Here is a 25026-nt window from a genome sequence, read left to right as displayed (position 1 = left end):
ACACCATTGTAAATACAACCCATATTTATGTTTATTTATTTTTCCTGTTGTACTTTAAATATTTGCACATCATTACAACACTGTATATACAGTGCCTTGCGAAAGTATTCGGCCCCCTTGAACTTTGCGACCTTTTGCCACATTTCAGGCTTCAAACATAAAGATATAAAACTGTATTTTTTTGTGAAGAATCAACAACAAGTGGGACACAATCATGAAGTGGAACGACATTTATTGGATATTTCAAACTTTTTTAACAAATCAAAAACTGAAAAATTGGGCGTGCAAAATTATTCAGCCCCCTTAAGTTAATACTTTGTAGCGCCACCTTTTGCTGCGATTACAGCTGTAAGTCGCTTGGGGTATGTCTCTATCAGTTTTGCACATCGAGAGACTGACATTTTTTCCCATTCCTCCTTGCAAAACAGCTCGAGCTCAGTGAGGTTGGATGGAGAGCATTTGTGAACAGCAGTTTTCAGTTCTTTCCACAGATTCTCGATTGGATTCAGGTCTGGACTTTGACTTGGCCATTCTAACACCTGGATATGTTTATTTTTGAACCATTCCATTGTAGATTTTGCTTTATGTTTTGGATCATTGTCTTGTTGGAAGACAAATCTCCGTCCCAGTCTCAGGTCTTTTGCAGACTCCATCAGGTTTTCTTCCAGAATGGTCCTGTATTTGGCTCCATCCATCTTCCCATCAATTTTAACCATCTTCCCTGTTCCTGCTGAAGAAAAGCAGGCCCAAACCATGATGCTGCCACCACCATGTTTGACAGTGGGGATGGTGTGTTCAAGGTGATGAGCTGTGTTGCTTTTACGCCAAACATAACGTTTTGCATTGTTGCCAAAAAGTTCAATTTTGGTTTCATCTGACCAGAGCACCTTCTTCCACATGTTTGGTGTGTCTCCCAGGTGGCTTGTGGCAAACTTTAAACGACACTTTTTATGGATATCCTTAAGAAATGGCTTTCTTCTTGCCACTCTTCCATAAAGGCCAGATTTGTGCAATATACGACTGATTGTTGTCCTATGGACAGAGTCTCCCACCTCAGCTGTAGATCTCTGCAGTTCATCCAGAGTGATCATGGGCCTCTTGGCTGCATCTCTGATCAGTCTTCTCCTTGTATGAGCTGAAAGTTTAGAGGGACGGCCAGGTCTTGGTAGATTTGCAGTGGTCTGATACTCCTTCCATTTCAATATTATCGCTTGCACAGTGGTCCTTGGGATGTTTAAAGCTTGGGAAATCTTTTTGTATCCAAATCCGGCTTTAAACTTCTTCACAACAGTATCTCGGACCTGCCTGGTGTGTTCCTTGTTCTTCATGATGCTCTCTGCGCTTTTAACGGACCTCTGAGACTATCACAGTGCAGGTGCATTTATACGGAGACTTGATTACACACAGGTGGATTGTATTTATCATCATTAGTCATTTAGGTCAACATTGGATCATTCAGAGATCCTCACTGAACTTCTGGAGAGAGTTTGCTGCACTGAAAGTAAAGGGGCTGAATAATTTTGCACGCCCAATTTTTCAGTTTTTGATTTGTTAAAAAAGTTTGAAATATCCAATAAATGTCGTTCCACTTCATGATTGTGTCCCATTTGTTGTTGATTCTTCACAAAAAAATACAGTTTTATATCTTTATGTTTGAAGCCTGAAATGTGGCAAAAGGTCGCAAAGTTCAAGGGGGCCGAATACGTTCGCAAGGCACTGTATACGTAATATGACATTAGAAATGTCCTTATCCTTTTGAAACTTCTGTATGTGTAATGTTTACTGTTCATTTATATTGTTCATTTAACTTTTGTATGTTATCTACCTCACTTGCTTTGGCAATGTTAACACATGTTTCCCATGTCAATAGAGCCCCTTGAATTGAATTGAGAGACGTACCACTTGTCCAGTGGTGGGGTTAAGAGATATCTAGAGAGAGAGAGAGGGACGTACCACTTGTCTAGTGGTGGGGTTAAGAGATATCTATAGAGAGAGAGAGGGACGTACCACTTGTCCAGTGGTGGGGTTATGTTAAGAGATATCTATAGAGAGAGAGAGGGACGTACCACTTGTCTAGTGGTGGGGTTAAGAGATATCTATAGAGAGAGAGAGGGACGTACCACTTGTCTAGTGGTGGGGTTAAGAGATATCTATAGAGAGAGAGAGGGACGTACCACTTGTCCAGTGGTGGGGTTAAGAGATATCTATAGAGAGAGAGAGGGACGTACCACTTGTCCAGTGGTGGGGTTAAGAGATATCTATAGAGAGAGAGAGGGACGTACCACTTGTCCAGTGGTGGGGTTAAGTTAAGAGATATCTATAGAGAGAGAGAGGGACATACCACTTGTCCAGTGGTGGGGTTAAGAGATATCTATAGAGAGAGAGAGGGACGTACCACTTGTCTAGTGGTGGGGTTATGTTAAGAGATATCTATAGAGAGAAGAGGGACGTACCACTTGTCCAGTGGTGGGGTTAAGAGATATCTATAGAGAGAGAGAGGGACGTACCACTTGTCTAGTGGTGGGGTTATGTTAAGAGATATCTATAGAGAGAAGAGGGACGTACCACTTGTCCAGTGGTGGGGTTAAGAGATATCTATAGAGAGAGAGAGGGACGTACCACTTGTCCAGTGGTGGGGTTATGTTAAGAGATATCTATATAGAGAGAGAGGGACGTACCACTTGTCTAGTGTTGGGGTTAAGAGATATCTATAGAGAGAGAGAGGGACGTACCACTTGTCTAGTGGTGGGGTTATGTTAAGAGATATCTATAGAGAGAAGAGGGACGTACCACTTGTCCAGTGGTGGGGTTAAGAGATATCTATAGAGAGAGAGAGGGACGTACCACTTGTCTAGTGGTGGGGTTATGTTAAGAGATATCTATAGAGAGAAGAGGGACGTACCACTTGTCCAGTGGTGGGGTTAAGAGATATCTATAGAGAGAGAGAGGGACGTACCACTTGTCCAGTGGTGGGGTTATGTTAAGAGATATCTATATAGAGAGAGAGGGACGTACCACTTGTCTAGTGTTGGGGTTAAGAGATATCTATAGAGAGAGAGGGACGTACCACTTGTCCAGTGGTGGGGTTAAGAGATATCTATAGAGAGAGAGGGACGTACCACTTGTCCAGTGGTGGGGTTAAGAGATATCTATAGAGAGAGAGGGACGTACCACTTGTCTAGTGTTGGGGTTAAGAGATATCTATAGAGAGAGAGGGACGTACCACTTGTCCAGTGGTGGGGTTAAGAGATATCTATAGAGAGAGAGAGGGACGTACCACTTGTCCAGTGGTGGGGTTAAGAGATATCTATAGAGAGAGAGGGACGTACCACTTGTCCAGTGGTGGGGTTAAGAGATATCTATAGAGAGAGAGGGACGTACCACTTGTCCAGTGGTGGGGTTAAGAGATATCTATAGAGAGAGAGGGACGTACCACTTGTCTAGTGTTGGGGTTAAGAGATATCTATAGAGAGAGAGGGACGTACCACTTGTCCAGTGGTGGGGTTAAGAGATATCTATAGAGAGAGAGAGGGACGTACCACTTGTCTAGTGGTGGGGTTAAGAGATATCTATAGAGAGAGAGAGGGACGTACCACTTGTCCAGTGGTGGGGTTAAGAGATATCTATAGAGAGAGAGAGGGACGTACCACTTGTCTAGTGTTGGGGTTAAGAGATATTTATAGAGAGAGAGGGACGTACCACTTGTCCAGTGGTGGGGTTAAGAGATATCTATAGAGAGAGAGAGGGACGTACCACTTGTCTAGTGGTGGGGTTAAGAGATATCTATAGAGAGAGAGGGACGTACCACTTGTCCAGTGGTGGGGTTAAGAGATATCTATAGAGAGAGAGAGGGACGTACCACTTGTCTAGTGGTGGGGTTAAGAGATATCTATAGAGAGAGAGGGACGTACCACTTGTCCAGTGGTGGGGTTAAGTTAAGAGATATCTATAGAGAGAGAGAGGGACGTACCACTTGTCTAGTGGTGGGGTTATGTTAAGAGATATCTATAGAGAGAGAGAGGGACGTACCACTTGTCTAGTGTTGGGGTTAAGAGATATCTAGAGAGAGAGAGAGGGACGTACCACTTGTCTAGTGTTGGGGTTAAGAGATATCTATAGAGAGAGAGAGGGACGTACCACTTGTCCAGTGGTGGGGTTATGTTAAGAGATATCTATAGAGAGAGAGAGGGACGTACCACTTGTCTAGTGGTGGGGTTAAGAGATATCTATAGAGAGAGAGAGGGACGTACCACTTGTCTAGTGGTGGGGTTATGTTAAGAGATATCTATAGAGAGAGAGAGGGACGTACCACTTGTCTAGTGTTGGGGTTAAGAGATATCTAGAGAGAGAGAGAGGGACGTACCACTTGTCTAGTGTTGGGGTTAAGAGATATCTATAGAGAGAGAGAGGGACGTACCACTTGTCCAGTGGTGGGGTTATGTTAAGAGATATCTATAGAGAGAGAGAGGGACGTACCACTTGTCTAGTGGTGGGGTTAAGAGATATCTATAGAGAGAGAGAGGGACGTACCACTTGTCCAGTGGTGGGGTTATGTTAAGAGATATCTATAGAGAGAGAGAGGGACGTACCACTTGTCCAGTGGTGGGGTTAAGAGATATCTATAGAGAGAGAGAGGGACGTACAACTTGTCCAGTGGTGGGGTTATGTTAAGAGATATCTAGAGAGAGAGAGGGACGTACAACTTGTCTAGTGTTGGGGTTAAGAGATATCTATAGAGAGAGAGGGACGTACCACTTGTCCAGTGGTGGGGTTAAGAGATATCTATAGAGAGAGAGGGACGTACCACTTGTCCAGTGGTGGGGTTAAGAGATATCTATAGAGAGAGAGGGACGTACCACTTGTCTAGTGTTGGGGTTAAGAGATATCTATAGAGAGAGAGGGACGTACCACTTGTCCAGTGGTGGGGTTAAGAGATATCTATAGAGAGAGAGAGGGACGTACCACTTGTCTAGTGGTGGGGTTAAGAGATATCTATAGAGAGAGAGAGGGACGTACCACTTGTCCAGTGGTGGGGTTAAGAGATATCTATAGAGAGAGAGAGGGACGTACCACTTGTCTAGTGTTGGGGTTAAGAGATATCTATAGAGAGAGAGGGACGTACCACTTGTCCAGTGGTGGGGTTAAGAGATATCTATAGAGAGAGAGAGGGACGTACCACTTGTCCAGTGGTGGGGTTAAGAGATATCTATAGAGAGAGAGAGGGACGTACCACTTGTCCAGTGGTGGGGTTAAGAGATATCTATAGAGAGAGAGAGGGACGTACCACTTGTCTAGTGGTGGGGTTAAGAGATATCTATAGAGAGAGAGAGGGACGTACCACTTGTCCAGTGGTGGGGTTAAGAGATATCTATAGAGAGAGAGAGGGACGTACCACTTGTCCAGTGGTGGGGTTAAGAGATATCTATAGAGAGAGAGAGGGACGTACCACTTGTCCAGTGGTGGGGTTAAGAGATATCTATAGAGAGAGAGAGGGACGTACCACTTGTCTAGTGGTGGGGTTAAGAGATATCTATAGAGAGAGAGGGACGTACCACTTGTCCAGTGGTGGGGTTAAGAGATATCTATAGAGAGAGAGAGGGACGTACCACTTGTCCAGTGGTGGGGTTATGTTAAGAGATATCTATAGAGAGAGAGAGGGACGTACCACTTGTCTAGTGGTGGGGTTATGTTAAGAGATATCTATAGAGAGAGAGAGGGACGTACCACTTGTCTAGTGGTGGGGTTATGTTAAGAGATATCTATAGAGAGAGAGAGGGACGTACCACTTGTCTAGTGTTGGGGTTAAGAGATATCTAGAGAGAGAGAGAGGGACGTACCACTTGTCTAGTGTTGGGGTTAAGAGATATCTATAGAGAGAGAGAGGGACGTACCACTTGTCCAGTGGTGGGGTTATGTTAAGAGATATCTATAGAGAGAGAGAGGGACGTACCACTTGTCTAGTGGTGGGGTTATGTTAAGAGATATCTATAGAGAGAGAGAGGGACGTACCACTTGTCTAGTGTTGGGGTTAAGAGATATCTAGAGAGAGAGAGAGGGACGTACCACTTGTCTAGTGTTGGGGTTAAGAGATATCTATAGAGAGAGAGAGGGACGTACCACTTGTCCAGTGGTGGGGTTAAGAGATATCTATAGAGAGAGAGAGGGACGTACCACTTGTCTAGTGGTGGGGTTAAGAGATATCTATAGAGAGAGAGAGGGACGTACCACTTGTCCAGTGGTGGGGTTAAGAGATATCTATAGAGAGAGAGAGGGACGTACCACTTGTCTAGTGTTGGGGTTAAGAGATATTTATAGAGAGAGAGGGACGTACCACTTGTCCAGTGGTGGGGTTAAGAGATATCTATAGAGAGAGAGAGGGACGTACCACTTGTCTAGTGGTGGGGTTAAGAGATATCTATAGAGAGAGAGGGACGTACCACTTGTCCAGTGGTGGGGTTAAGAGATATCTATAGAGAGAGAGAGGGACGTACCACTTGTCTAGTGGTGGGGTTAAGAGATATCTATAGAGAGAGAGGGACGTACCACTTGTCCAGTGGTGGGGTTAAGTTAAGAGATATCTATAGAGAGAGAGAGGGACGTACCACTTGTCTAGTGGTGGGGTTATGTTAAGAGATATCTATAGAGAGAGAGAGGGACGTACCACTTGTCTAGTGTTGGGGTTAAGAGATATCTAGAGAGAGAGAGAGGGACGTACCACTTGTCTAGTGTTGGGGTTAAGAGATATCTATAGAGAGAGAGAGGGACGTACCACTTGTCCAGTGGTGGGGTTATGTTAAGAGATATCTATAGAGAGAGAGAGGGACGTACCACTTGTCTAGTGGTGGGGTTAAGAGATATCTATAGAGAGAGAGAGGGACGTACCACTTGTCTAGTGGTGGGGTTATGTTAAGAGATATCTATAGAGAGAGAGAGGGACGTACCACTTGTCTAGTGTTGGGGTTAAGAGATATCTAGAGAGAGAGAGAGGGACGTACCACTTGTCTAGTGTTGGGGTTAAGAGATATCTATAGAGAGAGAGAGGGACGTACCACTTGTCCAGTGGTGGGGTTATGTTAAGAGATATCTATAGAGAGAGAGAGGGACGTACCACTTGTCTAGTGGTGGGGTTAAGAGATATCTATAGAGAGAGAGAGGGACGTACCACTTGTCCAGTGGTGGGGTTATGTTAAGAGATATCTATAGAGAGAGAGAGGGACGTACCACTTGTCCAGTGGTGGGGTTAAGAGATATCTATAGAGAGAGAGAGGGACGTACAACTTGTCCAGTGGTGGGGTTATGTTAAGAGATATCTAGAGAGAGAGAGGGACGTACAACTTGTCTAGTGTTGGGGTTAAGAGATATCTATAGAGAGAGAGGGACGTACCACTTGTCCAGTGGTGGGGTTAAGAGATATCTATAGAGAGAGAGGGACGTACCACTTGTCCAGTGGTGGGGTTAAGAGATATCTATAGAGAGAGAGGGACGTACCACTTGTCTAGTGTTGGGGTTAAGAGATATCTATAGAGAGAGAGGGACGTACCACTTGTCCAGTGGTGGGGTTAAGAGATATCTATAGAGAGAGAGAGGGACGTACCACTTGTCTAGTGGTGGGGTTAAGAGATATCTATAGAGAGAGAGAGGGACGTACCACTTGTCCAGTGGTGGGGTTAAGAGATATCTATAGAGAGAGAGAGGGACGTACCACTTGTCTAGTGTTGGGGTTAAGAGATATCTATAGAGAGAGAGGGACGTACCACTTGTCCAGTGGTGGGGTTAAGAGATATCTATAGAGAGAGAGAGGGACGTACCACTTGTCCAGTGGTGGGGTTAAGAGATATCTATAGAGAGAGAGAGGGACGTACCACTTGTCCAGTGGTGGGGTTAAGAGATATCTATAGAGAGAGAGAGGGACGTACCACTTGTCTAGTGGTGGGGTTAAGAGATATCTATAGAGAGAGAGAGGGACGTACCACTTGTCCAGTGGTGGGGTTAAGAGATATCTATAGAGAGAGAGAGGGACGTACCACTTGTCCAGTGGTGGGGTTAAGAGATATCTATAGAGAGAGAGAGGGACGTACCACTTGTCCAGTGGTGGGGTTAAGAGATATCTATAGAGAGAGAGAGGGACGTACCACTTGTCTAGTGGTGGGGTTAAGAGATATCTATAGAGAGAGAGGGACGTACCACTTGTCCAGTGGTGGGGTTAAGAGATATCTATAGAGAGAGAGAGGGACGTACCACTTGTCCAGTGGTGGGGTTATGTTAAGAGATATCTATAGAGAGAGAGAGGGACGTACCACTTGTCTAGTGGTGGGGTTATGTTAAGAGATATCTATAGAGAGAGAGAGGGACGTACCACTTGTCTAGTGGTGGGGTTATGTTAAGAGATATCTATAGAGAGAGAGAGGGACGTACCACTTGTCTAGTGTTGGGGTTAAGAGATATCTAGAGAGAGAGAGAGGGACGTACCACTTGTCTAGTGTTGGGGTTAAGAGATATCTATAGAGAGAGAGAGGGACGTACCACTTGTCCAGTGGTGGGGTTATGTTAAGAGATATCTATAGAGAGAGAGAGGGACGTACCACTTGTCTAGTGGTGGGGTTATGTTAAGAGATATCTATAGAGAGAGAGAGGGACGTACCACTTGTCTAGTGTTGGGGTTAAGAGATATCTAGAGAGAGAGAGAGGGACGTACCACTTGTCTAGTGTTGGGGTTAAGAGATATCTATAGAGAGAGAGAGGGACGTACCACTTGTCCAGTGGTGGGGTTATGTTAAGAGATATCTATAGAGAGAGAGAGGGACGTACCACTTGTCTAGTGGTGGGGTTATGTTAAGAGATATCTATAGAGAGAGAGAGGGACGTACCACTTGTCTAGTGTTGGGGTTAAGAGATATCTAGAGAGAGAGAGGGACGTACCACTTGTCTAGTGTTGGGGTTAAGAGATATCTATAGAGAGAGAGAGGGACGTACCACTTGTCCAGTGGTGGGGTTATGTTAAGAGATATCTATAGAGAGAGAGAGGGACGTACCACTTGTCTAGTGGTGGGGTTAAGAGATATCTATAGAGAGAGAGAGGGACGTACCACTTGTCCAGTGGTGGGGTTATGTTAAGAGATATCTATAGAGAGAGAGAGGGACGTACCACTTGTCCAGTGGTGGGGTTAAGAGATATCTATAGAGAGAGAGAGGGACGTACCACTTGTCCAGTGGTGGGGTTATGTTAAGAGATATCTATAGAGAGAGAGAGGGACGTACCACTTGTCTAGTGGTGGGGTTAAGAGATATCTATAGAGAGAGAGAGGGACGTACCACTTGTCCAGTGGTGGGGTTATGTTAAGAGATATCTAGAGAGAGAGAGAGGGACATACCACTTGTCCAGTGGTGGGGTTATGTTAAGAGATATCTATAGAGAGAGAGAGGGATGTACCACTTGTCCAGTGGTGGGGTTAAGAGATATCTATAGAGAGAGAGAGGGACGTACCACTTGTCTAGTGGTGGGGTTAAGAGATATCTATAGAGAGAGAGAGGGACGTACCACTTGTCCAGTGGTGGGGTTAAGAGATATCTATAGAGAGAGAGAGAGGGACGTACCACTTGTCCAGTGGTGGGGTTATGTTAAGAGATATCTATAGAGAGAGAGAGGGACGTACCACTTGTCTAGTGGTGGGGTTATGTTAAGAGATATCTATAGAGAGAGAGAGGGATGTACCACTTGTCTAGTGGTGGGGTTAAGAGATATCTATAGAGAGAGAGAGGGACGTACCACTTGTCTAGTGGTGGGGTTAAGAGATATCTATAGAGAGAGAGGGACGTACCACTTGTCTAGTGGTGGGGTTAAGAGATATCTATAGAGAGAGAGAGGGACGTACCACTTGTCCAGTGGTGGGGTTATGTTAAGAGATATCTATAGAGAGAGAGAGGGACGTACCACTTGTCCAGTGGTGGGGTTATGTTAAGAGATATCTAGAGAGAGAGAGAGGGACATACCACTTGTCCAGTGGTGGGGTTATGTTAAGAGATATCTATAGAGAGAGAGAGGGATGTACCACTTGTCCAGTGGTGGGGTTAAGAGATATCTATAGAGAGAGAGAGGGACGTACCACTTGTCTAGTGGTGGGGTTAAGAGATATCTATAGAGAGAGAGAGGGACGTACCACTTGTCCAGTGGTGGGGTTAAGAGATATCTATAGAGAGAGAGAGGGACGTACCACTTGTCCAGTGGTGGGGTTATGTTAAGAGATATCTATAGAGAGAGAGAGGGACGTACCACTTGTCTAGTGGTGGGGTTATGTTAAGAGATATCTATAGAGAGAGAGAGGGATGTACCACTTGTCTAGTGGTGGGGTTAAGAGATATCTATAGAGAGAGAGAGGGACGTACCACTTGTCTAGTGGTGGGGTTAAGAGATATCTATAGAGAGAGAGGGACGTACCACTTGTCTAGTGGTGGGGTTAAGAGATATCTATAGAGAGAGAGAGGGACGTACCACTTGTCCAGTGGTGGGGTTATGTTAAGAGATATCTATAGAGAGAGGGACGTACCACTTGTCTAGTGGTGGGGTTTTGTTAAGAGATATCTATAGAGAGAGAGAGGGACGTACCACTTGTCCAGTGGTGGGGTTCTTGTGGGCGTAGGGAGGTCCTCTAATGTGGTTCCACATCTGACCTGAAGTCATGATCAGGCAGAAACACTAGAGAGAACACACACCGTTGACAATGACTCAACACTTATTCATCCATAACTTTGATTCTCAGCTACATAATGAACCAGTGTGTTCCTACCAGAGCAGAGAAGGCCCAGACGTTCTTGTTGTAGAGGAATTCCAGGTTGTTTCTGCGGAGGTAAGCCAGTCCTCCTATCACTGCCAGCAGGAATCCCAGCATCAACGGCCCCGCATAGCTAGGAGGACGGATCACACGGATCTACACAGAGAGAGAGACACACAGTCAGCCTGATCACCCACATCTATACATATAAACACAGACTAATACATTACGCAGAGTCTTAGAGTGAGAGTTGAAAGGTGAAGAGGTGAGAGGTCAGGAGGGGCTACCTGTACATCAGTGAAAGGTGAAGTGGTGAGAGGTCAGGAGGGGCTACCTGTACATCAGTGAAAGGTGAAGTGGTGAGAGGTCAGGAGGGGCTACCTGTACATCAGTGAAAGGTGAAGTGGTGAGAGGTCAGGAGGGGCTACCTGTACATCAGTGAAAGGTGAAGAGGTGAGAGGTCAGGAGGGGCTACCTGTACATCAGTGAAAGGTGAAGTGGTGAGAGGTCAGGAGGGGCTACCTGTACATCAGTGAAAGGTGAAGTGGTGAGAGGTCAGGAGGGGCTACCTGTACATCAGTGAAAGGTGAAGTGGTGAGAGGTCAGGAGGGGCTACCTGTACATCAGTGAAAGGTGAAGAGGTGAGAGGTCAGGAGGGGCTACCTGTACATCAGTGAAAGGTGAAGAGGTGAGAGGTCAGGAGGGGCTACCTGTACATCAGTGAAAGGTGAAGAGGTGAGAGGTCAGGAGGGGCTACCTGTACATCAGTGAAAGGTGAAGTGGTGAGAGGTCAGGAGGGGCTACCTGTACATCAGTGAAAGGTGAAGAGGTGAGAGGTCAGGAGGGGCTACCTGTACATCAGTGAAAGGTGAAGTGGTGAGAGGTCAGGAGGGGCTACCTGTACATCAGTGAAAGGTGAAGTGGTGAGAGGTCAGGAGGGGCTACCTGTACATCAGTGAAAGGTGAAGAGGTGAGAGGTCAGGAGGGGCTACCTGTACATCAGTGAAAGGTGAAGTGGTGAGAGGTCAGGAGGGGCTACCTGTACATCAGTGAAAGGTGAAGTGGTGAGAGGTCAGGAGGGGCTACCTGTACATCAGTGAAAGGTGAAGAGGTGAGAGGTCAGGAGGGGCTACCTGTACGTCAGTGCGGTCCCCGACCCAGCGGGCCAGTTGCTCTGCAGCAAAGCCTCTGACCTGCAGCTCATAGGAGTCAGACTTCTTAGGCTTCCCTTTAGCAGGGAAATGGATGAAGGAGGGAGCCGAGTTCATATTCAACTGGGGAGACAAAGACAGATATATAAATACTACTATATACACAAATACTACTTAACTACTACTATATACACAAATAACACAGAAATATATATACTACTAAATACACACACAAATACTACTTAACTACTACTATATACACAAATAACACAGAAATATAAATACTACTATATACACAAATAAAATACTACTTAACTACTACTATATACACAAATAACACAGATATATAACTACTACTATATACACAAATAACAGAAAATATATAACTACTGCTATATACACAAATACCACAGATATATAACTACTACTATATACACAAATACTACTTAACTACAACTATATACACAAGTAACACAGATTATAAATACTACTATATACACAAATACTACTTAACTACTACTATATACACAAGTAACACAGACTATAAATACTACTATATGCACAAATACTACTTAACTACTACTATATACACAAATAACACAGATATATAACTACTACTATATACACAAATACTACTTAACTACTACTATATACACAAATAAGACAGATATATAAATATATATATATATATATATATATATATATATAACTACTACTATATACACAAATAACATATACACTGCTCAAAAAAATAAAGGGAACACTAAAATAACACATCCTAGATCTGAATGAATGAAATATTCTTATTAAATACTTTTGTCTTTACATAGTTGAATGTGCTGACAACAAAATCACACAGAAGTTATCAATGGAAATCAAATTTATCAAACCATGGAGGTCTGGATTTGGAGTCACACTCAAAATTAAAGTGGAAAACCACACTACAGGCTGATCCAACTTTGATGTAATGTCCTTAAAACAAGTCAAAATGAGGCTCAGTAGTGTGTGTGGCCTCCACGTGCCTGTATGACCTCCCTACCTCCCTGGGCATGCTCCTGATGAGGTGGCGGATGGTTTCCTGAGGGATCTTCTCCCAGACCTTGACTAAAGCATCCGCCAACTCCTGGACAGTCTGTGGTGCAACGTGGCGTTGGTGGATGGAGCGAGACATGATGTCCCAGATGTGCTCGATTGGATTCAGGTCTGGGAACGGGCGGGCCAGTCCATAGCATCAATGCCTTCCTCTTGCAGGAACTGCTGACACACTCCAGCCACATGAGGTCTAGCATTGTCTTGCATTAGGAGGAACCCAGGGCCAACCGCACCAGCATATGGTCTCACAAGGGGTCTGAGGATCTCATCTTGCCTTATTATTATTCGACCATGCTGATCATTTATGAACATTTGAACATCTTGGCCATGTTCTGTTATAATCTCCACCCGGCACAGCCAGAAGAGGACTGGCCATCCCACATATGCTCTCTCTAATTCTCTCTTTCTTTCTCTCTCTCGGAGGACCTGAGCCCTAGGACCATGCCCCAGGAATACCTGACATGATGACTCCTTGCTGTCCCCAGTCCACCTGACTGTGCTGCTGCTCCAGTTTCAACTATTCTGCCTTATTATTATTCGACCATGCTGGTCATTTATGAACATTTGAACATCTTGACCATGTTTTGTTATAATCTCCACCCGGCACAGCCAGAAGAGGACTGGCCACCCCACATAGCCTGGTTCCTCTCTAGGTTTCTTCCTAGGTTTTGGCCTTTCTAGGGAGTTTTTCCTAGCCACCGTGCTTCTTCACCTGCATTGCTTGCTGTTTGGGGTTTTAGGCTGGGTTTCTGTACAGCACTTTGAGATATCAGCTGATGTACGAAGGGCTATATAAAATAAATTTGATTGAAATTTGATTGATCTCGGTACCTAATGGCAGTCAGGCTACCTCTGGCAAGCACATGGAGGGCTGTGCGGCCCCCTAAAGAAATACCACCCCACACCATGACTGACCCACCGCCAAACCGGTCATGCTGGAGGATGTTGCAGGCAGCAGAACGTTCTCCACGGCGTCTCCAGACTGTCACGTCTGTCACATGTGCTCAGTGTGAACCTGCTTTTATCTGTGAAGAGCACAGGGCGCCAGTGGCGAATTTGCCAATCTTGGTGTTCTCTGGCAAATGCCAAACGTCCTGCACGGTGTTGGGCTGTAAGCACAACCCCCACCTGTGGACGTCGGGCCCTCATACCACCCTCATGGAGTCTGTTTCTGACCGTTTGAGCAGACACATGCACATTTGTGGCCTGCTGGAGGTCATTTTGCAGGGATCTGGCAGTGCTCCTCTTTGCACAAAGGCGGAGGTAGCGGTCCTGCTGCTGGGTTGTTGCCCTCCTACGGCCTCCTCCACGTCTCCTGATGTACTGGCCTGTCTCCTGGTAGCGCCTCCATGCTCTGGACACTACGCTGACAGACACAGCAAACCTTCTTGCCACAGCTCACATTGATGTGCCATCCTGGATGAGCTGCACTACCTGAGCCACTTGTGTGGGTTGTAGACTCCGTCTCATGCTACCACTAGAGTGAAAGCACCGCCAGCATTCAAAAGTGACCAAAACATCAGTGTTCCCTTAACAGTAACATTTAAGACATTTAACATTTAAGTGTTCCCTTTATTTTTTGAGCAGTGTATATAACTACTACTATACTTCAGTCTGGTTTTAGACCCCATCATAGCACTAAGACTGCACTTGTGAAGGTGGTAAATGTCCTTTTAATGGCGCCAGACTGAGGCTCGGCATCTGTCCTCGTGCTCCTAGAACTTAGAACTGCTTTTGATACCATTGATCACCACATTCTTTTGGAGAGATTGGAAACCCAAATTGGTCTACATGGACAAGTTCTGGTCTGGTTGAGATCTTAGCTGTCGGAAAGATATTAGTTTGCCTCTGTGGATGTTTTGTCCTCTGACAAATCAACTGTAAATGTCGGTGTTCCTCAAGGTTCCGTTTTAGGACCACTATTGTTTTCACTATATAATTTTACCTCTTGGGGATGTCATTCGGAAACATAATGTTAACTTTCACTGCTATGCGGACGATACACAGCTGTACATTTCAATGAAACATGGTGAAGCCCCAAATTGCCCTCGCTAGAAGCCTGTGTTTCAGACATAAGGAAGTGGATGGCAACAAATTTAAACTCAGACAAAACAGAGATGCTAGTTCTAGGTCCCAAGAAACAAAGAGATCTTCTGTTGGATCTGACAATTAATCTTGATGGTTGTACAGTCGTCTCAAATAAAACTGTGAAGGACCTCTGCGTTACTCTGGACCCTGATCTCTCTTTTGAAGAACATATCAAGACTGATTCAAGGACAGCTTTTTTCCATCTACGTAACATTGCAAAAATCTGAAACTTTCAGTCCAAAAACGATGCAGAAAAATTAATCCATGCTTTTGTTACTTCTAGGTTAGACCACTGCAATGCTCTACTTTCCGGCTACCCGGATAAAGCACTAAATAAACTTCAGTTAGTGCTAAACACGGCTGCTAGAATCCTGACTAGAACCAAAAAAATGTATCATATTACTCCAGTGCTAGCCTCCCTACACTGGCTTCCTGTCAAGGCAAGGGCTGATTTCAAGGTTTTACTGCTAACCTACAAAGCATTACATGGGCTTGCTCCTACATATTTCTTTGATTTGGTCCTGCCGTACATACCTACAAGTACGCTACGGTCACAAGACGCAGGCCTCCTAATTGTCCCTAGAATTTTTAAGAAAACAGCTGGAGGCAGGGATTTCTCCTATAGAGCTCAAATTTTACGGAATGGTCTGTCTACCCATGTCAGAGACGCAAACTCTGTCTTTACTGAAGACTCATCTCTTCAGTGGGTCATATGATTGAGTGCAGTCTGGTCCAGGAGTGTGAAGGTGAACGGAAAGGCTCTGGAGCAACGAACCGCCCTTGCTGTCTCTGCCTGGCCGGTTCCCCTCTCTCCACTGTGATTCTCTGCCTTTAACCCTATTACAGGGACTGAGTCACTGGCTTACTGGTGCTCTTCCATGCCGTCCCTAGGAGAGGTGCGTCACTTGAGTGGGTTGAGTCTGGGTTGAGTGGGTTGAGACTGGGTCTGAGTCTTCCTGTCTGGGTTGGCGCCCCCCTTGAGTTGTGCCGTGGCGGAGATCTTTGTGGGCTATACTCGGCCTTGTCTCAGGATGGTAAGTTGGTGGTTGAAGATATCCCTCTAGTGGTGTGGGGGCTGTGCTTTGGCAAAGTGGGTGGGGTTATATCCTGCCTGTTTGGCCCTGCCTGGGGGTATCATCGGATGGGGCCACAGAGTCTCCTGACCCCTCCTGTCTCAACCTCCAGTATTTATGCTGCAGTAGTTTATGTGTCGGGGGGCTAAGGTCAGTCTGTTATATCTGGAGTATTTCTCCTGTCTTATCCGGTGTCCTGTGTGAATTTAAGTATGCTCCCTCTAATTATCTCTTTCTTTCTTTCTCTCTTTCGGAGGACCTGAGCCCTAGGACCATGCCTCAGGACTACCTGGCATGATGACTCCTTGCTGTCGCAGCTATGGAACCCTGGCCTGTTCACCGGACGTGCTACCTGTCCCAGACCTGCTGTTTTCAACTCTCTAGAGGCAGCAGGAGCGGCAGAGATACTCTGAATGATCGGCTATGAAAAGCCAACTGACATTTACTCCTGAGGTGCTGACTTGCTGCACCCTCGACAACTACTGTGATTATTATTATTTGACCATGCTGGTCATCTATGAACTTTGAACATTTTGGCCATGTTCTGTTATAATCTCCACCCGGCACAGCCAGAAGAGGACTGGCCACCCCTCAGAGCCTGGTTCCTCTCTAAGTTTCTTCCTAGGTTCTGGCCTTTCTAGGGAGTTTTTCCTAGCCACCGTGCTTCTACACCTGCATTGCTTGCTGTTTGGGGTTTTAGGCTGGGTTTCTGTACAGCACTTTGAGATATCAGCTGATGTAAGAAGGGCTATATAAATACATTTGATTTGATTTGATTCTAACAGTCAGGGAGACAGGCTGGTTCTAAATGTCAGGGAGACAGGCCGGTTCTAGCAGTCTGGGAGACAGGCCGGTTCTAGCAGTCAGGGAGACAGTCCGGTTCTAGCAGTCAGGGAGACAGGCCGGTTCTAACGGTCAGGGAGACAGGCCGGTTCTAAAAGTCTGGGAGACAGGCCGGTTTTAACAGTCAGGGAGACAGGCCGGTTCTAACGGTCAGGGAGACAGGCCGGTTCTAGCGGTCAGGGAGACAGGCCGGTTCTAACAGTCAGGGAGGCAGGCCGGTTCTAGCAGTCAGGGAGACAGGCTGGTTCTAACGGTCAGGAAGACAGGCCGGTTCTAGCGGTCTGGGAGACAGGCCGGTTCTAACAGTCAGGGAGGCAGGCCGGTTCTAGCAGTCAGCGAGACAGGCCGGTTCTAACAGTCAGGGAGGCAGGCCGGTTCTAGCAGTCAGGGAGACAGGCCGGTTCTAACAGTCTGGGAGACAGGCCGGTTCTAGCAGTCAGGGAGGCAGGCCGGTTCTAACGGTCAGGGAGGCAGGCAGGTTCTAGCAGTCAGGGAGACAGGCCGGTTATAACAGTCAGGGAGACAGGCCGGTTCTAACAGTCAGGGAGGCAGGCCGGTTCTAGCAGTCAGGGAGACAGGCCGGTTCTAACAGTCAGGGAGAGAGGCCGGTTCTAACAGTCAGGGAGACAGGCCGGTTCTAGCAGTCAGGGAGACAGGCCGGTTCTAGCAGTCAGGGAGACAGGCCGGTTCTAGCAGTCAGGGAGACAGGCCGGTTCTAGCAGTCAGGGAGACAGGCCGGTTATAACAGTCAGGGAGACAGGCCGGTTCTAACAGTCAGGGAGACAGGCCGGTTCTAGCAGTCAGGGAGACAGGCCGGTTCTAGCAGTCAGGGAGACAGGCCGGTTCTAACAGTCAGGGAGACAGGCCGGTTATAACAGTCAGGGAGACAGGCCGGTTATAACAGTCAGGGAGACAGGCCGGTTATAACAGTCAGGGAGACAGGCCGGTTCTAAATAACATGTGAAGGGTGAAATAAACTAAAAGAGATAGAAGAGTTATACCATCTGAAAGACGTCAGATCCTTCATCAAAGTCGACGGTAGCGAAGAAGACCTTGTTGGTGAAGGCAGTGGAGTAACGCCAGGAATTAGCTAGGATCTGGTACTCCTCGTCAGCCTGTCTGTAGTGGGGGTGGAAACACACAGCATGTCAAATACCTTTCAATATTTCAGATACCAATGATTTAGTGTGTCAAGGACAATGGAACTAATAGAATAGTGCAAGCTGAATAAATCATACCATAAACAAATAATATGACATGTATTTGACCCCAACCATGTGTAAAACTAACATGTGACACCTTACTGGCAGACTAGACACAGTCTCTGTTACTGTTAAGGGAATTTTCATCAATGATGACTAATTATGTATACATTTCAATCAGGACTGAACAATCCGAATACTGTTATGTTACTGTACATGAATGAATTTTCTCTCTTGCTCCCTGTAAAGGATATAATGTAGTCAAGAGTTTAGAACAATGATGGTCTGTTCCTTGGTACAAACGAATGAACTGTCTCCAGATGGCAGGGACGGACTATCTCCAGACTGTCTAGAATGCTTATCTACACTGACTGACCTTGGCTCTAGGCGAGGAGGGAAGGCTTGAGATCTATAGGGCCTTTCTACCAGTGTCAAGAGGAGATAGAACATTTAGAAAACGCTGACGTCATTTTCAGTTTATAACCTGTGGTAAAATGTGTATGAAGGGAGTACTCTCTTGAATTAAAGGCTGTTACTTGACTTTTAAGACCGGAGCTCTGTCCATTCTTATAAAATAAGGATCTTACAAACCCTTATGCATTGACAGAGTGTTTAATATTGATTGGGAAATAAAACAGAGGAATTCAATTCCTTCAACAGTTACTGACTGGCAGACTAGACACAGTCTCTGTTACTGACTGGCAGACTAGACGCAGTCTCTGTTACTGACTGGCAGACTAGACACAGTCTCTGTTACTGACTGGCAGACTAGACACAGTCTCTGTTACTGACTGGCAGACTAGACACAGTCTCTGTTACTGACTGGCAGACTAGACAGTCTCTGTTACTGACTGGCAGACTAGACACAGTCTCTGTTACTGACTGGCAGACTAGACACAGTCTCTGTTACTGACTGGCAGACTAGACACAGTCTCTGTTACTGACTGGCAGACTAGACACAGTCTCTGTTACTGACTGGCAGACTAGACACAGTCTCTGTTACTGACTGGCAGACTAGACACAGTCTCTGTTACTGACTGGCAGACTAGACACAGTCTCTGTTACTGACTGGCAGACTAGACACAGTCTATGTTACTGAATGGCAGACTAGACGCAGTCTCTGTTACTGACTGGCAGACTAGACACAGTCTCTGTTACTGACTGGCAGACTAGACACAGTCTCTGTTACTGACTGGCAGACTAGACAGTCTCTGTTACTGACTGGCAGACTAGACGCAGTCTCTGTTAATGACTGGCAGACTACACACAGTCTCTGTTACTGACTGGCAGACTAGACACAGTCTCTGTTACTGACAGGCGGACTAGACACAGTCTCTGTTACTGACTGGCAGACTAGACACAGTCTCTGTTACTGACTGGCAGACTAGACACAGTCTCTGTTACTGACTGGCAGACTAGACACAGTCTCTGTTACTGACTGGCAGACTAGACACAGTCTCTGTTACTGACTGGCAGACTAGACAAAGTCTCTGTTACTGACTGGCAGACTACACACAGTCTCTGTTACTGACTGGCAGACTAGACACAGTCTCTGTTGCTGACTGGCAGACTAGACACAGTCTCTGTTACTGACTGCAGACTAGACAGTCTCTGTTACTGACTGGCAGACTACACACAGTCTCTGTTACTGACTGGCAGGCTAGACACAGTCTCTGTTACTGACAGGCAGACTAGACACAGTCTCTGTTACTGACTGGCAGACTAGACACAGTCTCTGTTACTGACTGGCAGACTAGACACAGTCTCTGTTACTGACTGGCAGACTAGACACAGTCTCTGTTACTGACTGGCAGACTAGACAGTCTCTGTTACTGACTGGCAGACTAGACACAGTCTCTGTTACTGACTGGCAGACTAGACGCAGTCTCTGTTACTGACTGGCAGACTACACACAGTCTCTGTTACTGACTGGCAGACTAGACACAGTCTCTGTTACTGACTGGCAGACTAGACACAGTCTCTGTTACTGACTGGCAGACTAGACACAGTCTCTGTTACTGACTGGCAGACTAGACACAGTCTCTGTTACTGACTGGCAGACTAGACAGTCTCTGTTACTGACTGGCAGACTAGACACAGTCTCTGTTACTGACTGGCAGACTAGACGCAGTCTCTGTTACTGACTGGCAGACTACACACAGTCTCTGTTACTGACTGGCAGACTAGACACAGTCTCTGTTACTGACTGGCAGACTAGACACAGTCTCTGTTACTGACTGGCAGACTAGACAGTCTCTGTTACTGAATGGCAGACTAGACACAGTCTCTGTTACTGACTGGCAGACTAGACACAGTCTCTGTTACTGACTGGCAGACTAGACAGTCTCTGTTACTGAATGGCAGACTAGACACAGTCTCTGTTACTGACTGGCAGACTAGACACAGTCTCTGTTACTGAATGGCAGACTAGACACAGTCTCTGTTACTGACTGGCAGACTAGACAGTCTCTGTGGCTGTTACTTGCAGACAGGTTTGTCTGAATTGAGAAAATAAACACATTTTTTGCTCTATGAAGTACTCTGTCATGTTGTCTATTTGAAGTGTTCTCTCAGTATCCTGACATGCATCACTTTGGGCTGAACACCCACCTGTCTCAATGAGAGAAGACTTGAAATGGACAACATGGCGGTGTACACATTGTAGAATTACTCCATGGAACAAATCATGTATTTATTTTCACAATTAAAACGGACACAGACCTTTTATGACACTCCTCTTTCCACTAAATGAGGACGAAGACAGTATTGCCAAGCTATGGTTGGTCGAAAATCCCCTGCGCTACACCAAACATTACCCACCCGATAACTCCCAAGTAATGGATACCAAAAATCTTTGTTTAAATCTCATTACGTGGTGTCACAATCTGTAGCGAACTTACTTGCAGACACCACACTGTCTCTGTGGCTGCAGGGCGGTGAACATGATGACCACAGAGTAGTTCCTGGGAGGAGCCTTCACAAAGCGACGGAACTTCTCCCCGTTCATACGGATCACAGCTCTTCTCCCTGTCCAGTCCATCAACTGACCTACCTTCTCAGAGAGCAGAGTCTGGAGGGAGAGAGAAGAGAGGTTAGGGTCTTATACCAGCCCAGTTCATCAACTAGCCCCCCCTCTCAGAGAGCAGGGCCTGGAGGGAGAGAGTGGTTAGGGTCTTATACCAGCCCAGTTCATCAACTAGCCCCCCCCCCTCTCAGAGAGCAGGGTCTGGAGGGAGAGAGAGGTTAGGGTCTTATACCAGCCCACTTCATCAACTAGCCCCCCTCTCAGAGAGCAGGGTCTGGAGACAGAGAGAGGTTAGGGTCTTATACCAGCCCAGTTCATCAACTAGCCCCCCTCTCAGAGAGCAGGGTCTGGAGGGAGAGAGAGGTTAGGGTCTTATACCAGCCCACTTCATCAACTAGCCCCCCTCTCAGAGAGCAGGGTCTGGAGGGAGAGAGAGGTTAGGGTCTTATACCAGCCCACTTCATCAACTAGCCCCCCTCTCAGAGAGCAGGGTCTGGAGGGAGAGAGGTTAGGGTCTTATACCAGCCCACTTCATCAACTAGCCCCCCTCTCAGAGAGCAGGGTCTGGAGGGAGAGAGAGGTTAGGGTCTTATACCAGCCCAGTTCATCAACTAGCCCACCCTCACAGAGAGAAAGTCTCTACTTCCTAGCTAGCGCCAAAAGAGGGCGCCTTCCTGACCCGGAAGGGCTAACAGTTTAGTAGATGCGGATTATAGCTGCAGGAAGGTTAACATTTTTCGACCAAATAGAACATAGCCATGTCAATAAGTGATTTGTTAATTATTACAAGTATCTAGATAGCTATATCTGTAGCATTTCTACGATACAAACTAACTAGGTAACCGGTTCCTGACTAAAAGTTAATTGCTAGCTAGCTAGACCCATGAGCTAACGTTAGCGATTTAGTAAGTTTACGATGCTTGCAGTGTGATGATTATGTCACCGTGCGCTAAGAATAATATCTATACCTCCTTTTTCTTTTGTCCGGTTGAAGGGACACCATATAAAGTCAACAACAACAACAACACAGTTAGATACATGTTCATTCTATTTCACAGAGGCGCTATCCGTCAGTCGTCTGGCCACGGATTCGCTGTTACATTCTTATTGGTACAATTTCAGCTTCAAGAGCCAATGGCGTGATAGAGGAAGAGGCCGTAGATCCTGGTTGGGCCGCTCTGCTTATTGTCCCCGCCCGGTGGAGGAGGAGCCCCCAGGGATAGTCATCTCGCTGGCTATTTCTTTATGGTCTGGGCGGGATGGGATCATAGACAAACTCAGCAACAACAAAAAAAGAAACGTACTCTCACTGTCAACTGCGTTTATTTTCAGCATACTTAACATGTGTAACTGAGACCAGGTGAGACCGAGACAACTGAGACCGAGACATAAACTGAAGTTCCACAGACATGTGACTAGCAGAAAGGGAATAATGTGTACCTGAACAAAGGTGTTTGGGAAACAGTGTTTAAACCCTTTACAATGAAGATCTGTGAAGTTATTTGGATTTTTATGAATTATCTTTGAAAGACAGGGTCCTGAAAAAGGGACATTTCTTTTTTTGCTGAGTTTATAAACCAGATGGGACAGACCAGAGCTAGTTGTTCCCTCTCTCACTTCAGTGTGCCAGACATAGAGCTCACCAGCTTGTAGTCCTAAAATGTAGAAATTAGTTACCTCTGGTTCGTTCAGTCATCCCCATGGGAAAAATGTATTGGGAAAGAATAAACTGAAAATAAGGTCTGAGGTTAATGCAGGACATCTTAGCTCTACATTTTGATGTGTGAGTTAACAGCGGTCACTAACATGACCTTTATGAATTATGAAGCCTTGACCAGATACATGTCTCTCCGCCCAATGGGAGTCGTTGTCCACAAAGCAGCACTGACGACACACTACTTCCCGCCTATCCTTTCTTTGGATTGGTGGATATATCTGATTATTGTAATACTTTTTTGAATATTCAATAAGGGTTTTTGACGTCAACCGCCTGAATTCAATGGAGAGAGATGCTACTATGCCACTAGCCTATGTCATGAATATGCATAGCCAACTTTTTTACATGTTTTTTATTTTACCTTTATTTAACTAGGCAAGTCAGTTAAGAACAAATTCTTATTTACAATGACGGCCTACACATCAACCGCCTGAGAACTCTGATATAAAGTGTTTTTTCTCAAATTTGCCAGGATGTCACATGTCCTAGTTACAGTGGGGCAAACAAGTATTTAGTCAGCCACCAATTGTGCAAGTTCTCCCACTTAAAAAGATGAGAGAGGCCTGTAATCATAGGTACACTTCAACTATGACAGACAAAATTAGAAGAAAAAAATCCAGGAATTCACATTGTAGAATTTGTAATGAATTTATTTGCAAATTATGGTGGAAAATAAGCTAGGACAGCAGAGTCCCTGTTCATCTTCCACCTGGAGCTAGGACAGCAGAGTCCCTGCCCATCTTCCTCCTGATGCTAGGACATCAGAGACCCTGTCCATCTTCCCCCTGGAGCTAGGACAGCAGAGTCCCTGTCCATCTTCCCCCTGGAGCTAGGACATCAGAGTCCCTGCCCATCTTCCCCCTGATGCTAGGACAGCAGAGTCCCTGTCCATCTTCCCCCTGGAGCTAGGACATCAGAGTCCCTGTCCTTCTTCCCCCTGGAGCTAGGACATCAGAGTCCCTGTCCATCTTCCCCCTGGAGCTAGGACATCAGAGTCCCTGCCCATCTTCCCCCTGGAGCTAGGACAGCAGAGTCCCTGCCCATCTTCCCCCTGAAGCTAGGACATCAGAGTCTCTGCCCATCTTCCCCCTGGAGCTAGGACATCAGAGTTCCTGTCCATCTTCCCCCTGGAGCTAGGACATCAGAGTCCCTGTCCATTTTCCCCCTGGAGCTAGGACATCAGAGTCCCAGTCCATCTTCCCCCTGAAACTATGACAGCAGAGTCCCTGTCCATATTCCCCCTGAAGCTAGGACATCAGAGTCCCTGTCCATCTTCCCCCTGAAGCTAGGACATCAGAGTCCCTGTCCATTTTCCCCCTGATGCTAGGACAGCAGAGTCCCTGCCCATCTTCCCCCTGATGCTAGGACATCAGAGTCCCTGCCCATCTTCCCCCTGGAACTAGGACAGCAGAGTCCCTGCCCATCTTCCCCCTGGAGCTAGGACATCAGAGTCCCTGTCCATCTTCCCCCTGAAACTATGACAGCAGAGTCCCTGTCCATATTCCCCCTGAAGCTAGGACATCAGAGTCCCTGTCCATCTTCCCCCTGAAGCTAGGACATCAGAGTCCCTGTCCATTTTCCCCCTGATGCTAGGACAGCAGAGTCCCTGCCGATCTTCCCCCTGATGCTAGGACATCAGAGTCCCTGCCCATCTTCCCCCTGGAACTAGGACAGCAGAGTCCCTGCCCATCTTCCCCCTGGAGCTAGGACATCAGAGTCCCTGTCCATCTTCCCCCTGAAACTATGACAGCAGAGTCCCTGTCCATCTTCCCCCTGAAGCTAGGACATCAGAGTCCCTGTCCATCTTCCCCCTGAAGCTAGGACATCAGAGTCCCTGTCCATCTTCCCCCTGATGCTAGGACAGCAGAGTCCCTGCCCATCTTCCCCCTGATGCTAGGACATCAGAGTCCCTGCCCATCTTCCCCCTGGAACTAGGATAGCAGAGTCCCTGCCCATCTTCCGAAAATGTCTGAAACCCTACTTAACCAGCACTTGACCCCCCACCCCCCTTCTAGCTCTGACACTACTGACAGCAACGTTATTGACTGTGATATGTGCTTGTCCCA

General features: G+C 46.4%; 1 protein-coding gene across 1 annotated transcript in view; it reads right to left on the bottom strand.

The window, feature by feature from the left end:
- The window catches only part of LOC110519852 (dolichyl-diphosphooligosaccharide--protein glycosyltransferase subunit MAGT1), a 25177-nt gene extending 2825 nt beyond the window's left edge, over nt 1-22352 (bottom strand). Inside the window, exons 1-6 of the mRNA XM_036943588.2 lie at nt 22212-22352; nt 21119-21288; nt 18018-18135; nt 11903-12043; nt 10785-10925; nt 10604-10693 (exon numbers count right to left, since the gene is read on the bottom strand). Of these exons, the coding sequence (XP_036799483.1) occupies nt 10604-10693; nt 10785-10925; nt 11903-12043; nt 18018-18135; nt 21119-21288; nt 22212-22289 (738 nt within the window). The 5' untranslated portion in view covers nt 22290-22352. The remainder of the gene's footprint in view (nt 1-10603; nt 10694-10784; nt 10926-11902; nt 12044-18017; nt 18136-21118; nt 21289-22211) is intronic.
- Between the last annotated feature and the right edge of the window lie 2674 nt (nt 22353-25026).

The sequence above is a fragment of the Oncorhynchus mykiss genome, chromosome 14 (genome assembly GCF_057628025.1).
Source record: "Oncorhynchus mykiss isolate SJ-2025 chromosome 14, ASM5762802v1, whole genome shotgun sequence".
In the NCBI taxonomy this organism is placed as follows: domain Eukaryota; kingdom Metazoa; phylum Chordata; class Actinopteri; order Salmoniformes; family Salmonidae; genus Oncorhynchus; species Oncorhynchus mykiss.
This window is presented reverse-complemented; position numbering and strand designations above follow the sequence as displayed.